The 16,170-nt window shown below is 44.1% G+C and overlaps 1 protein-coding gene across 4 annotated transcripts in view; it reads right to left on the bottom strand.

Annotated features, from left to right (window-relative positions):
* The window catches only part of Jbug (filamin-type immunoglobulin domains fbug), a 28,473-nt gene that overhangs the window by 5,587 nt on the left and 6,716 nt on the right, over window positions 1-16,170 (bottom strand). The window contains exons 7-24 of one of the 4 annotated variants that reach the window (XM_070674894.1): window positions 15,934-16,121; window positions 15,613-15,768; window positions 15,320-15,461; window positions 15,041-15,246; window positions 13,249-14,746; window positions 13,036-13,171; window positions 12,818-12,897; window positions 12,581-12,748; window positions 4,285-4,431; window positions 3,977-4,204; window positions 3,592-3,906; window positions 3,236-3,454; window positions 2,808-3,128; window positions 1,241-1,462; window positions 963-1,150; window positions 603-807; window positions 393-530; window positions 145-318 (exon numbers count right to left, since the gene is read on the bottom strand). In XM_070674894.1, the coding sequence (XP_070530995.1) occupies window positions 145-318; window positions 393-530; window positions 603-807; window positions 963-1,150; window positions 1,241-1,462; window positions 2,808-3,128; window positions 3,236-3,454; window positions 3,592-3,906; window positions 3,977-4,204; window positions 4,285-4,431; window positions 12,581-12,748; window positions 12,818-12,897; window positions 13,036-13,171; window positions 13,249-14,746; window positions 15,041-15,246; window positions 15,320-15,461; window positions 15,613-15,768; window positions 15,934-16,121 (4,731 nt within the window). Of the gene's footprint in view, window positions 1-144; window positions 319-392; window positions 531-602; window positions 808-962; window positions 1,151-1,240; window positions 2,393-2,807; window positions 3,129-3,235; window positions 3,455-3,591; window positions 3,907-3,976; window positions 4,205-4,284; window positions 4,432-5,289; window positions 5,718-12,580; window positions 12,749-12,817; window positions 12,898-13,035; window positions 13,172-13,248; window positions 14,747-15,040; window positions 15,247-15,319; window positions 15,462-15,612; window positions 15,769-15,933; window positions 16,122-16,170 lie in introns of those variants that run through there. The other 3 variants (XR_011547734.1, XM_070674896.1, XM_070674895.1) reach the window with 3 other exon arrangements.

The raw sequence follows: 16,170 nt of genomic DNA, 5'->3' as shown, positions 1-16,170 counted from the left end.
AATTAGGAATTAATATGTTCGAATGTAATGACGCGCAAATCTCTTGAAAAATAGCACGTGCATAGTTTCTTCTATGTAAATGTAAATGTAAAAATGAGATATACGGTTAATCAAATTTAAAATCTACATAAGTTTTATCGTTACCTGGAACTGGTTCTCCATTGAAACGAACACTGAGGCTATGTACAGCGGCTTCTTGTGGCTTGAAATTAACTCTAAACTTTGCATTGCCTTCGCTTTGCACGTAATTTGGGACATTTTTGCCATTCACTGCGACTATGATTTCCAGATTTCCAGCTCCGGCTTGGCTGGCATTTACTAGAATAAAATTATTATACGTTTTATACAGTATTGGTCCGAATTATTAAGATACTTAAAGAAAATAATCTTACTGCTGAAAAATATTGGTTTTCCAACGACTCCGCTATTTATATCAGTCACTTTGACTTTATCAGCGTTATATGCTTTGACGAGAAATGGACTACCTTCCACGTGGGATCCACTAAGTTTTACTTCGACACTATGATCACCTATATTATAAATAATAAATTTTATATAACTGTGCAATAGTTTCTGTAACAATGTTCACTTAATTTACGTACCAACATCCTTTGGAGTAAATCCAGCAGTGTAAGTGCCATTACTGTTCTGTTTAACGTGTACTGATAAACTCTCTCTGGTAGGAGAGAGCACTTCGACTACAGGCGTACCGAGAGATACATCGGCCTCTATTGTGAAGGTTGCGACACGATTCACAGACACTTTCTCAAGCACCTCGGTCACCAATACTTTCGCCGTATCACTGACCTGTATAGTTTGTTCGATAGAATAATGCTGAATTAAATCTAGATCATCTTACATTACATAATGTATAAAATTACAATAAACATTTTAATTTTAAATAACAGTATACTTTCATCTTCAATTTACGAATTTACGATGTAAAGCAAAAAATAAAGTACCTGACAGCTGAACGGACTACCAGGCACGTCCTCCCCGTTGAAACGCAAGTCTACTGTGTGTGCAATCGGCTCTCGGGGTGTGAACGAGATTGCGTACGTGTGAGGACCTTGTGCTTGTGCCGATGTCGGTACACGTCCACCATTTACAGTAACCTCCAGATTACCTGGTCCTGCCTGACTAGTCTCGACTGAAATTAAAAAATAAATATGTAAAATAAATTGGCGCGCGTATAACTTATTTCGCAAATGCAATCCGTGATTAAAAAAAAAAAAGATACCTAAGAAAGTTACAGGCATGCCAATGACACCACGTTTCGCGTCCTTCACTTTTATCGCGGCGACATCGTACACTTTACAACTGAACGGACTGCCGACCACTGGGATGTTTCGATAGTTCACTGATATCCGGTGCTCACCGACGACTCTCGGTGTGAACGCCACGCTGCATGTTGTATCTTTGTTGTCAGTGACCTGAGCAGGTACGGCCTGTCCATTGGGCCCTATCAAGTCCGGCGGGTTAGTTGTTTAATATCATTTAGAATCAGCCATCTACTTTGGGGTGGATCGCAGGGTCACCGGAGCGGCCAGCGAAGAGACTTGCGCGAGTCCGATCGCTCTCACTATTGTTATATATGATGTAAACTCGCAACAAGCAACGTTAAAGAAAGCAGACTACGCGTGAGAAATGGCTACGATAAATAAATTGTTACTGTAACTAATGGGAGAAAGTTATATCTCGTTTTTACGTACGTTATACATCTAGCTTGTTTTAACTTGGATCGAACGCGCATGGGGGAACTAATGTAAGATTATTCTTTAATACGTTTCCAACATGCTTGGCTGAGCATAGCAACCGCGGCAGAACGAAGATGCATTAAAAATATTACGTACTAAATGTTATAAAAAAAAAATTTTTATAATTGCATTGTTCATTCATGAAATTAAACGCGACAATATAAAAATGTATGCTACTTGTATGTAGAGAAGAAATATTGGCACTTGTTAAGGCATTACATATTGAAATCTAAGTATAATTCATACATCTTTGCATTGAGATGTTTAACGATTATACACAACTTAAAGTAAATATAGCACCATGAGCATGGCTTTGACACTCGTCAAATACCCCTTTCAAGCACGCAAGAAAAGTGGGTAATTACGAATTATTAGAATACGACTTCCGTAGCTCTTTCGCAATTCCCAATTTAAGCAAAACCCAAATTAAGCGCTCGTAATACTCTCAAGTGGTAACCAAACAAATGTAAAAGAAATTTGTGAGTAAAATAGTAATTAGGTTACCTTAATGCAAAGAAATATTTAAAAAATTGAGTTAGGAACCCACCACCGTGTGCATTAATCCATAAATTAAGATAAAAGGGAGATTAGTTTCTGAGAAGTCTAGTAATGTCGTAGTCTGAAAGCTGGCCGACCTGCAACAAAGAGAGAGAGAGAATTGCTCTCAAGCTATAGATTAACGAGACACAGATGAACAATCCTGTACAAGTGCATGACAATTACATCGACATTCGTGACATTAAAAATAAAACAAAAAATCTCTCTAATATTACGTACAAGGTGAATTAATACATATATGCTTTTGTGCATTTTTGTTGGTGACGTTATTTATATATAAAATAATAAATATATACGTGTGCAAGTGCGTGTATTTTATGTGCATTCACGTTGCATATTAAAAAATTAATTAATAAATTAATCTTATCCTATAGAATGATGCTAAAATAATTTATTTACAATGTCTTAAATAAAGCAAACATAACATGCTAACAAAAATCACTTTGTGACTCGTGCATATATTAAAATAAATTTCAATAAAATGATAATTACCTTCAACGTTAACTTCTAAGTCTTCCAAGCTACCGGCAACGTTACTGACGGTTAGATAGCTTTGCCGTCCTAATCCAGCGCTGCTTAATGCCTGTCCACTTACAGTTACGTGACTGTCGCCACCTACTCTTGTCACTATAGGGCAGCCAGGCACGGTTTTTTTATTGAAGGCAATATTGATAACGTGCTCGCATGCCTCGAACGGCACAAAGCTAACGGAAAATCGCGCGTTTCCTTGCGGCGTTACTTGAGTTGGTATGTTTTGGCTGCGAGCCGATATCGTGATCTCCAGATTTCCTTCGCCAGCTTGACTTGCATCGACTAGTAAAAAAAAAAATTACATTTATTAAATTCTCAAGTTTAATTTAAGGCATTAAAATTATTTTATTTCAGAAAAAGTACTTATTTAACATTCTTAATGTTATTACCAGTAAAGTGGGTTGGTTGACCAACGCTGCCTCTGGCAACAGGGCCGATTAGCACTTTATCTGCATTGAATGCTTTGGCCAAAAACGGCGTACCATTCACGGGATAACCGTTGTATTCTACGCTAATTGAATGTACTCCCACTTCTTTCGGTATAAACTCTGCGGTAAAACCGCTACTTACGTTACCAGTGACTTTAACTGGCAACTCGCTGTTTGGTCCTAAAAAACAAAGTTAAAAAATTTAGATAATTACTCAGCAAATTATTAGATACATATATATTCTTCTAAAAATACAGAAATACGTCGAATCAAGGAAGTTATAATTTAATCTTCATTATTGTAACCGCGTAACTTACCCCTTACGTAAACTGCTAATTCAGCGCTGCCGCTTCCATCGACTCCCATGTGAAAGCTTGCAGGCTGCTCGACTGGAATCAGTTCTAAATGATTCAAACTCAACGTGACTCTACTTGTATCAGACACATTGCAGACAAAAGGGCACCCGCGTACTGCTTCTCCGTTGAACTTAATGTCGATATAATGTGGTTTGGCGACTTCTGGAGTAAATGACACGAGGCAACGGCCACCGCCTACTACTTGAACGTGATTCGGCACCTCTCCTTCGTTTATGGAAATCTCTAATTGACCTTCTCCAGCAGCGCTGGCATCCACTAAAAATATTACAGGTTTAAAAATACATTCGCAGACGCGAGACGGTAAAGAGTGACCACTAAATCTCACCTCTAAATTGACAGGCATGACCAACTACGGCGCTAGGCACATCAGTAACTTGAATTAAACTGCTGTTGTACACCTTGGCGACGAGCGGTCCCGCCGGTAGCTTTTGTCCCGCGATGCTGACTTCCACGAGGTGGCTGCCTACCTCGGTTGGCGTGAACTCGACGCGAAACTCCCCGGAACGTCCGGGCTCCTCGTCGATTCTTGCAGGAATGTGTCTCTTCGAAGGCGCTGCAATTAATTAAACGCGTCAGACACACTTGTTAACCGGTAGTCGATTCACTTAAAACAGTTAAAAAATTTGCACTCACTTATAATTTTAACGTCAATTTCACTGCTGCTAAAACCTAATGCAGACAACTCGAAGAGAGCGGGACTGTCAGCAGGCACCAGCCTGATGGAATCACCGATCACTGACATTTTTGGTGCAGGCATGATTCCGACTCGCCAAGGTGATCCTGGCAATTAAATAATTAGCATACAATTAATACAGTTTAAGGAGACCCACTGTAAAAATTTATATTAGCAAGGGAAAAAAATTAAACGGGGAACTGTTCAAAAAATATTCTATCATTCTTCGCAATCGAATTTTTACGCAAACCTGCGTTCATATCGATCGTCAGATAATTCCAGAGTTAACATCTGTTTTACGCAGTCACAATTGCATTTTCCGAAGAGATGGATGCGTAATTAAAGTTGGTAGAGAGGAAGGAGGAAAAACAAACGATATATGACGTTGTAAGAAAATAATTAAATAGATAAAAAAAAAAAAAAAACAGGTTTCTAAAGGCGAGATATCTCTGAGTTTTTCGAGACCGGTCGGCTGACCGATTAAATAACGTGTGGCGACACAAGCGGAATATCCGTGACGGGGCGTCGCCGCTTCCCACGCCAATTTTCGCGCCCTTTCGCGGGTGCACCGTTATACGCGGATTCGCCGATTATAATAACAGTACTCCCGATATATAGGCCGCCTCGAATCGAATTCCAGATCCCCGGAAATGCAACGTGACTTCGTCGTGGTGGCGGCGAGCCACCAGGTCCCCCCTCCCCTAACCTCCCTGTCACGACCGAACGCGGCTGTCAAAACCGAGAAGAGGGTGAAAAAAAATCCGCCCGGGTGCGGACAATTACAAAACTCCGCTTGCGGGGACGAAGGCGCGAGCACCAACAGCACCAAGAACCGGTACGGCTCCGGGGGGGGAACTGTGACTCTCTCGAGAAGGTACGGGAAAACGGGGCCCCGTGATCTCTCTTTCTCCACCGTCGGCGATTATTTTCCATGACGGAGACCCCGAGTAAGAGCGCGAATTTACCTTGGCGACTCGTGGGCGCGGAGGAAAACCTGGAAAGACGCTGGAAGAACCTAGATAAAAAAAAAAAACGGGAAAAAGAGAGAGGGAGGAAAGGGCACAGCAAACGGGCGGATCCGGATCGATTCCGCGATCGGGAATACAGCGACCAAGAACGACGTTTCACTCGCGCGCATCGATCGCGCCTCGTCGGGATCCACAGAGCGCCCTGCGGCGCGAGGAGAAACGCGGAGCGACGAGATGGTGCCCCTCAGTCACGAGACCGCTGCAGGACGACGTCGCGACCACCAGCAGCCGCATCACGGGCGGCGTGGAAACCGCCGTCTCTATTCTTCTTCGCACGAGGGTCACGCAGGTCCAACAGGTGGACCCCGGACAGACGCGGCGAACACTCGAGGAAACACTGGCGACGCGCAGCGAACGAAGCGAAAAACTTGGCGAGAACGTCGACGAACGAATGCGAATCGCGCGATCCGACGCAACGCGGCGGACTCGACCGAGCCGAACGACGAGACGAGCGTGTGTGCCCGCGGACCGCCGCCGCTTGGGGCCCGGACTTCAGGTCTGTACCCTTCACCGAACGCGGCGCGCGGCGAAGGCAAGAGGGATCAGACTCTTCCTCGTTGGGATTGTCAACTGCGCGCTCTTAAGGTTAATTCATTCAGATTTACGCAAATACCCAGAGGCCGTTAACAGAGGCTGTTAGATGACTTTGACCGAGCTCGATCCTAAATTAACGTCCGGCAAAATCTTGTAATCGTGCCCTCAAATTCGTAGACTCCGAGGGTCAACGATCGAGCGATCGAAATTCTCTTCACTTTCTCCTGCAATCATCCGTTACTAGTTTTCTTTAATAACGCGAGCCTTTTTAGAAAATATGAAATCGAACATTCGAAAGTCCCACGTACGCGTCTGTGCCTATCATTATTGTCTATTTGCGATTGCAACGTGTTTCGGGAGAGGGGAAGGAGGAGGGTTCTTGACCGCGGGGCCTCAAGACGGCGCGTTACGTCCAGCTGCTCTCCCATCCGTTTTTCACTCGACCGACCGGCTGACTTCTGCGGAGTGCGGGGCTCGTACAGATACCGATCTGCGTATTTCGATACCTTCTCGAGCTGGACATAAATAGAAAATCCGGCGTCGCTCGCGGATCTCGCGGATGAAAACGATGATAGCGATAACCCCCTTTGCCTTTCCCTTCACCGTGGCTTTTGAGCGACCCGTCGCACGAATTTAATTCCGTTTCCCTGGATTATATCTCATCAGAGATTTTATTTTACTAGAAAAATTTACGAATTAATCACTTTCACCCGCCGCGAACAAAATCGAGGGGCCGAAGAATAATTTCCCTGGTCGAAGAGTCCCTAGGTTGATCATGAGACCGAGTACTCGTCGATGTTCCTGGCCACCGATACAGTTATTAATTAACATAATTAATGCGCGATGTTAATTGTGCTCGGGCGGGAATGCAAATGCTCGCAGCGCGAGCGTTGCTTCCGACTGTTTTCGTCCGTTTCGACAAATCGGGGTTTATCTGCAGTTGGACGGCCGCTTTCTGGCGAACCAGGGCGTGACGACAAACGACTGATCATATTTGCGCTATACATATTATATATTTGTCGGTTATCATTGTAAACGCGGCGGACGTCAGTCAATCCGCGACACGATTCGCGAGAACGGGATGGGATGTGCGTGACAGAAAATGCCCGCAATTAATCTGCCTCTGTCCCCTGACACCTGTGACAGCGCTCGCTCGCTCATCTCTTACGCAACGTAACATGTTAATAACAACATGTTAATAAGCGGACCAGGCTGTATGATCGCGGTCTACTTTATCGGATTCGTCCCGCTGAAGATCGTGCCGGAACACCGTTTATTTTTCCCTCGAGTCGCAGCTGACGGTCGTTAAATCGCGCGAGAAGATTAATCAAGTAATAAACTGATAGCTCCCGATTGATCCCGGTTAGACCGCGCGGAACTTCCGCGAAAGGATGCGGAAAACCGACACGTCGCGCAAGAAGATCTCCGGCCGGTCCTTTCGCTACAGATCAGATTAAGGCCGACCTGATCTCCGCGTCGCGCCAAGTCGGGATTCCGATTACGCCACTCGCGTGTACCGGTATCTCTTTTTTTTTTCATATTTTTTTTTTTTTTTTTTATTTGCGTCGAGCACGCCACACGGTCTCGACACCGGCACCGAAGAAGAAGTTACGCCGAAGCGACCGTGCACGGTGAATCGTTGCATTCCCCGACATAACGGGGCGCGTTGTCCGGCAGCCGGTTCGTATTATAGAACTCCGAAATCGCTCGAAAATCCCGTGATCCCGCTGGACCATCGAAAGTTTCCAAGGCCGCGACTTCGACACGCTCGCGGGCGAGAACGCGCATAAATTTGCGCGCCTGAATATCAATTAGCTCGTTCCATTCACACTTGGCACAATTAAGCATCGCTCAGGCTAATTTTAATTCCGGTCCGGCCGAGATATTCAACGGAAGGGGAATTTAATAAACGGCATTCCTTGAAAGAGCCGCTGTTTCTATTAACGAAAGAAGAATGCCAAGATCGGGAGACGTTATTACGTGAAGATGCGCTAATCACGGAGAAACGTTGGTGCACGTGTTCCTTAAAAAATCCAATCTGATCCTCGCTCCGACGTCACGTAATCAATCGGCGATTGCCGTTATCGTTGTAAAAACGGCGAATGCGATGACACTGCAAGTCGGTGCACGCGGTTACGCATTTGCGTCAGCTGCTGATCGTTGAAATCATCGGCGCGCGGCGCGGCGGCCTGTCCTTTCGTTGATTTTGCACATTAATCCTGCGAATATGTCATATCCCGCAGTATCCATCCCGTGGAACAAGATATCACCCGCGAGAAATATATTTCCTCGAGCCGCCGCGGATTTCAAGGATCGAAGCTGATTCTATATTTTCGCTGCAGTTTCGGCTCGAAATTCGTTACGCGGGGACTAATTAATATGCTCTTATTGTTATCCTTGGATTTTTTTCCTTCGGTTCTTGAGATCCTTGAGCGATAGGCGCCACGGAAAAATTCAAATAATAAATCTACCTCGCGATCACTCGAGCGAGTCAACTGCGCTCATTTGCGCGGGCATCGGTCGGTTAATTACGGACAGAGATTACATGCTAAAGCTGCGGCTCATTATCGAGGTGCTCGGGCTAAGATGAAAGTCTATGAAGCGTGCCACGTGCCGATGAAAAATTGCACCTGTCCACAAGTTCGGTTTGTACGACCGTTTTACTTCGCGGCATACGAGATAAAACTCGCCTTCGTAATATTCGTAATTTATTTATCGCGCTTCGCTCGTCCGCGCTTTGCATGCCGCGTTAAACCGCGCCTTTCACATCGAAACGCGGAAAGAGATCTGTAATTAATTTATAATTTTTTTTTTTTTACTACCCGAGAAGAATCGCGGTTATTTTTTTCAAACGGAACAAAAAAGCTTACGCGGACGACTTAATTGTCTTTCCCGAACTAATTGACTCTTTAATTAAGAGTCATAAGATTAACGGTGTCAAGCACGCATCGCGTATCGTAATGTTAATTGGCATGCGATTCTACGGGATCTCTATAACTGCGGCTACGATTTTTCTTGGGGAACCCCAGAGTCTTCGTCGAAGCGTTACGGTTAAATAGAAGAAACCTCTTGCATCGTACGTTCGCGCTGCTTTTATTTAAATCGGCATCACGTTGCTGCAGATTCTATCGCTTGCATTAATGCGTCCGCGACGATACTTTTATCACGATTACACGGGGCGAAAAATGAGCCTTGCTTTTGACGATCGCGCTAGCACAAGACGGTCAATTGAGTAATTTAAGTGCATATCTCGAAGCCCGAAAGAAATCGTTCCAAATTAAGCGCGATCGAAACCGGAGCGTACTAGAACAGCATAAAAGATTTGCTTCTTTTACAGTCACATTAGAAATTCTAATTCTTAGCTTACATATACATATGAATTATTTTTTATATGTAATATATAATTAAAGTTACTATCCAAATTTAAAGAAAATAATTTTGCATCGAGATATTTTTTTTTCTTCCAAGAAACAAACAATTTTTAATTGATCGAGACTCGACGTGCTCGACTTGCGACTGGTCTAAGCATCGCGTGACTCCGCCGTAAGATACGGCAACGGAAAAAAAGAGTTAACATCGGGGAAAGAGTTGCGGGACGGGCTGATAACATCCGCGCGGCCTAAAGTGGAGAACGCGTCGTCGGTCGTTAGGTAAGGCACCTCTTGGGGGTGTCGCGTGGAAAAGAGCCGCGTTGCTTCCGGCGATCGGTGATAACGGTCGCTCCGCCGTATGATTACGCGAAAGGAAGCAGAACCGAATAGGAGCCGCCGCGGCGCGGAGCGCTAACGGCTAACGACCGCCCAGGCGATTTTTCCCTGATGAGTATTTTCCCCGTTTGCCGCAATTCGCATTTGTCTAATTTCTCTCGCGAAATTACGGCTTCGTCGCGGCTATTTCCCGGGCTGACTTTTGCAAATTTCGACGATCCCATCCGGCGTGAAAGTAATTCGAACGTCGTCAGCGATTATCTTGCAATTAATTTTTGCAGAAACCGGGAATTTCTGAGGGTCGATACGAGAATCTCGACGAGACGACGTAGGCACGTAAGGCACGACCACGTGCTGAATTGTGCGATCGCGTTCACGTAGGTGGTGGAAGCACGTATACGCTTATCCTCTCATTCGTAACCAAATACGAACTATACGCCGACACAGTTGATACTCCGCAGCCACACCTACGATCGTACGCGGCGTTCGTTATGCGGTCATATTCCATACGCGATTTCTATAGCAGATGCGAGGGAAGTATCGATCGGAGGAATGCACTAAAAACGCGGGGTCTTATTACAATACGTGATATTCGATACCTCGTAGCGATCTCTACACGTCCACGACTGTCATAATCGTGCAACAGTAAAGTTTTCTTATAAATAAAAAGAAATCCGATTCTCCGATCGACCTGGTACTTCAGCCTAACACTTCGACGGTCGCGAATCTAAGCGTTTCAATTTGAGCGATGAACCTCTCGGAATGCAGATGAATCGAATCGGATATAAGGTTACAGGATGAATTTCTTTACGCTCTTACGATCGCTGGATGCGCGTTTCTAGGCGACTTTTACTACGAAGGCTTGCGGTAACGTTTACTTAAACGGCGCGAGAAACGGACGGCGAGAACACGTCACCTCTCATCCGATCAGCGGTCGGTCCACGCGCATTGTGATGGCGAGCGGCGGGGGGAAGAGAAAAAAATTCGTTCAGGAGGGTCGAGAGGAGTACGATGACGTCGGATATGGGTCAGTGGGACGTGACGTGAATGCGTGAAATCGCAAGTCAACGACCTGCCGGATGACCCGCTGACTTAGAGACACGCTTGCCTCTGGCATGCCTGGGACGCGGATGAACTCGATCGCGAGCTGCTCCTCCATTCCCGGCCGGATAAGTGCCGAGGACACTTATTATGGAAGAGTGCGGTAATTATGTACGTCCTCCGCGTGGCCGAGAAACTCGCCTGGATGGCGGTGGAGAAAAGAAAACCCCGCGCTCCCTCATAGAGAATTCCGAATTGAACAACTTTCGACTTGACTCTCGCGGCTCTGACTTCCGATATCTAAAACCATCCGCGTTGGAAATGACTTCGGCGACGAAGAGAAGCAACGCGCTTTGCTGTAACGTTCGGCGCGCACGCATTGAGCAAGATAGCGCAGATATTTTGCAAACCCGTCGTTCGCCGGTTGCAGAGGCCGTCTTTAAAAGTTTGCGCGGAGCGTGAAGCCGGAGAACGCTGGGGGGCGAGAAAATACCGGAAGTCATGCTTGCAACATTCTCTGTTCGGACGATAGCCATCGGAAATCGAGCCCAGAGATAGCTCCACCGGTGCCAATGGTGTTATAAGTCGTAGGAAAAGAGTTATAATATTCGACGGAGAGCAACGAATGATTTCCACGATAAAACTGCCATGAGTAATCATTACACTTCAAGGCGTGAGAAAAAAGACATATTACTTATTGATGTGACGAAGCATGACGGAACTCAAGGTGGATTTGTGCCAATTGTGTGCCATTTAATAACCGCGCGTAACACTTCCCTGCATATGAGCTGATGTTTAAATTCGACGCACTGCACATTCCTCGTCTCTTTCGCAAATATTTCAAGAAAAAGCACACTTGAGGGTATCGATGTTAAATAAGAATGTAAATCAAGTAATATCGCTTGGTAATGCCGTTCGTACACGCTGTATATTTTTAAGTACACGAGAACGATTGCGCGCCAATAGATATTAATATTATGCAGAAGATAAAAAAAATTAATAATTTACTTCTGCCAAGATATTTTTTAACAAATATTGTATTATTTAAATATGTAACAAAAATTATAATAAAAACAATTTTTGCAAAGAAACACGAGCTCTGTATCTTATTACTGATTGTTACCTCTAGTAAAAATATAAGTAAAGCAAAATATGGAAATTTTTTTAAAAGATCATTAAATCACAATGCAATTTTACCTTGTGAAATGACTCAACTCGCTCAAGAGCAAGGGTTATTAATTATACATACCATATTAATTTTAATTTGAGTATACATTAACTTTCGATAACTACTTGGCGGTTTAAATCATCGTTCGCACGCCGTGTACTTTTAAACAACGTTTCAACGTCGAGTATGCATTCCAGCTTCCTTAATGGCGACGGCAAAGACTATCGCGCATTCCAGGGGATACGTGTGCCCGTGCACGTGCACGTGCAGACGCAAGCACACGTGCGTTCATGCGTACGCAGTAAGAATTTATTCTAGCGAAGACGAGTCGAGAGGTCGTGTTCGCGCGTCGGAATTTGACAAAAGAAAGGCGCGCTAAAAACCACACCGTGAAAATTAAGATATTTGCGGCGAAGGTAGCTGATCGCGAAGCACCGAGCACGTACGAGTCAGCGCGGAACTTTACGCGAACGAAACGAGATAAACGATCGAGCTCTAATGATATTCCATTCCTCGCATTACCGCAAAGCATCCAATATCCGGGATCATATTTAATTTATGTGATTACAATATCAGGACATTTAATAATAACTTTACCGAAGCCTCTTAAAAGAACTTAAGTTTTTAGCGCCGATTTAATATAATAATTGAGCTCTAAAACCACAAGGATATAATTTATTAAATAAGTTCGAGCTTCTTGTAATTAAATTCTTTAAGATAAATAGTGTAAATTTTGTTTTTTTAAGAGGCTTTGAAATTCAATCATAAAATAACTTACCAGGGACGACTTCCCCGTTGAACGTCATTTCGACCAGATGTGTAACCGCTTCGTGAGGAACAAACGATGCCAAGAAACGTTGATTGCCTAGCGCTCTCACGAAACTCGTGACGTGACCTCCGTTCACGAGGATCTCCAAGTTTCCCGAGCCGGCTCTCGATCCGTCAACTGACGAGCAGAACCATTTTTTATTATCAGAGTCAAACTTACGGGTTCGCGACTAACTCGAATACGTACTTTCAAATTCTACAGGCTGGTTCACCACTCCGTTCGGAATCTTGCCAACTTGTATTGCTCGGGCGTTATACGCCTGCGATCTAAAATTAAATACAATTCTCCAAATTAGTTCAAATAATTTTATAAGTCTTGTAGGCTTTAAATAAAATAATTTTTCATCATTAAAAAATAATGTTTTATTAAACTTTGCTTCAAGATAAAAGTATTCTTTAACAAACCTGAAGGGTGATCCTTTGATATGCTGGCCGTTGATTAAAATTTGGATCATGTGTTCACCGACCTCCTCAGCGGTGATGGTATATGTCAAACCACGCAGCTTCGATTTCTGTATCGACACAGTTTTGCCATTTGGACCTATGGGAGATAAAATCGAACTTTATTATATATTCGCAACACGCAATGTTAACGCCGAAAGTCGTAACGGGAATTACCGGTAACGGTGACGGACACCTTATTGGGATCCACATCGGTGTTGACGCTGAAAGTGGTTGGTCGGTGCACCGGCAATGTTTCCAGAGCACTTCCGGTGGCGACAGCCGTTCCGCTCTTGCCAGATGACGCAGATACATAGACGGCACCGCCGTTGTTCAGATACTTGTCGTGAGTCGAAGTACCATCCGTCGTGTCCGCGATCTTGCCGTAGTAGTTGTTATTCTTATTCTTCAGGATGCCATGCGTACGAGCAGTCGTCTGACCATCATATCTTGGATTTCCACCGTAATCGGGACTCGATGATTTCTGTACGGATGAGTGAGTTGTCGTTGCGGAGTGTGATGATATATTTTTAGCAGTATAACTTTGCGCGTTCTTGTAATTATTGTTTAAAAAATTGTCATTCGGACTGCCACGATTTTCCGCGGTAGGCGAATTATTTGTCAAATTTGCGAGCGATTCGAGACTGCCATACGATAGCAACGATTTTGTCTTGGCGATCGCATCCCAAGAATCACGTCTCGAAGTGCTACCTACCATTGAAGACACTCGCACGTTGCTACTGGTATCGACGACACCGTTCTCCGTAGATCCGCGCCTGTTGAAAGATGCATCCTTCTCGCCGGTTCTTGGGCTAAAGCTACGACTTACGGGACTCTGCGTCGCGCTGCGATATGGACTGCGCGTCGGCGAGCGTGATCTCTTCAAGGATCCCGAATTGTAGATGTCTTTAGACTCTTTGATAATGTGAGCGGTTGGGCTCAAATTCGGCGATCTTGATCTGTTGAGCGTGTTAGACGAATAAATGTCTTTGGATTCTTTAATAAAGCTGGGACTTTGCAGATTCGGCGATCTCGAGCGATGGTTGTATGAACTACTGCTGTACGTCTCTTTTGTCTCCTTTAAAACCGACGGACTGTGCATATTCCTCTGCACGGGGCTGTGATTGATATGATTCGGCGATCGAGTACGGTTTAGCGAGTTGGCGCTGTGATAAACCGTAGAATTCTCAGTGACGTAATTATTTGACATTTTGTACGTCGGACTTGTCTGGTGAATGGGCGAGTAACCGCGTTGCGTCGGACTGATGGATTTATACGCGGTCGAGGTATACATTTTCTGCGTTGGACTGTTCTGTTCTGTCGCAGACATGTTCAATCCGTTCATACGTCGTTCCAAGGATGATATCTTGGACCGCTCCAAGCTGGACGTAGACTCCTTTGATCTACGAGAGCCTTTCTGCGTTCCCACACGTATAGAGAATGGAGAGCCACGCACATCTGAACCATTAAAGTACACATACACTCGGTACTTGCCATCGTCGTTAGGCACAAAAGACACTCTGTACTGCATGTGTCCGAAATCCTCTATTCTATAAGGTACTGATTGTTTGTCATGGACAATGTCAATAATTACATCACCAAGTCCACCAGTTCCGCGCGCGTCGATAATAAAAGAGAAAGGTTGTCCAGGCATGGCACCGTCGGTGTCCAAAAGCTATTTAAATTAAATTATTTTATTAAAAACTTATTTTCAACTTATTCTGATTGTAATAAAATAAAAATAATTAAAAGATAAGTATATTTATTCATATTTTTAATACGAGAAATGTAATTATCACAGACAACGATGGCAACGTGTAAACTGGTTCTGCTTATAAATTATTAATCACGAATTAATTGCATTATTAAATCTGATGTCCTGAACACAACACAAATTAGCGGATGTAGATAATAAAAAAAACACGTTTCTATTTACAAACTGCTAATAAAAAATGTCTTATAATATTACCTTGATTCCATTCGGGTCAAACACGAAGCAAGTAAAAGGACCGCCTTGTATGTGATTTCCTTTGTGCGTTATCGCGATACTCCATTCACCTGTCTCGTCGGGTTGAAAGGTCGCCGTGTGCACACCGTCTTTTTCCTTGACGGGACACGGCAGCGATCTTCCGGTTGGAGACCATGCGGTTACATCGATACCGTCGTGACTAGTTCCTAAATGCGAAGTTCCGTTATTTTCACTTTATTCGTTAAAAGCAGATCTTTTTATATAGTCAGAAATACATACCGTAACTGTTGACTAGAACCTCTACGATAGATCCTATAGCGCAAGGATCCATGCCCGGGGATTTGATTTTTGTTAAAGGCGGCAGAACCCTGAAGTAATACGGACATCCATTCACAAGTTCGCCATCGTTGTACACCATCAACTAAAAAGCAAAGAAACGAGATTAAGGCACAGAAAATTATTTAATTGTCACAATTAGAATAAAAAAATGTAGACGTCTTAAAAATACAAGTCTTAAGTTATGTAATAAAACAAGTATTTTCTGTTCATGCCATTCTTTTAACCAAATATACCTTATGCATGCCTACTTCCGTAGGTACGAAAGTGCCTTTGCCGTGAACTCCACTCCACGTTAGCCTGCATTCTACACGTCCGCTGGGACTGATTATTTCGCCGCGTACTTCTCTCGTGTTCACATCTTTGGTGAGCATTTCTAGTTTGAAATACGCCTGCAATTGAGTTGAATAAAATTTATTTATTATCGAAATAAGTTGCGACGTGTACGGACAAAGATTTGATAGAGACTAAAAGGAAGAAACTGTGACGGCGAAAATTCGTCAACGCCGATTAGTGATGGAGTGGAGGTATAATTAACAAACAATGACTTAACCAACCGGCTGTTGCACTCGAGCGGATGTGCTATCGATGTGCACGGCTATCTGCTGACTTGCTTGAGGGCGAGGCTTCACCCACTGAAAGTACGCCGCGTATGCCATTACGCCTAAATGCTCTACATTCTGGTCTGCCATGTCCTTCGCTTTTAAAATTGGCTCTACGCCCAGCTTCTTGCCGCCATCGATGCCTTACAGAAAAGATGTAAAACTTATATCAGAATATATATTTAATTTAAT

The sequence above is a fragment of the Cardiocondyla obscurior genome, linkage group LG03 (genome assembly GCF_019399895.1).
Source record: "Cardiocondyla obscurior isolate alpha-2009 linkage group LG03, Cobs3.1, whole genome shotgun sequence".
In the NCBI taxonomy this organism is placed as follows: domain Eukaryota; kingdom Metazoa; phylum Arthropoda; class Insecta; order Hymenoptera; family Formicidae; genus Cardiocondyla; species Cardiocondyla obscurior.
The sequence above is the reverse complement of the archived record's forward strand: the minus strand, read 5'-3'. Positions and strand labels throughout refer to the sequence as shown.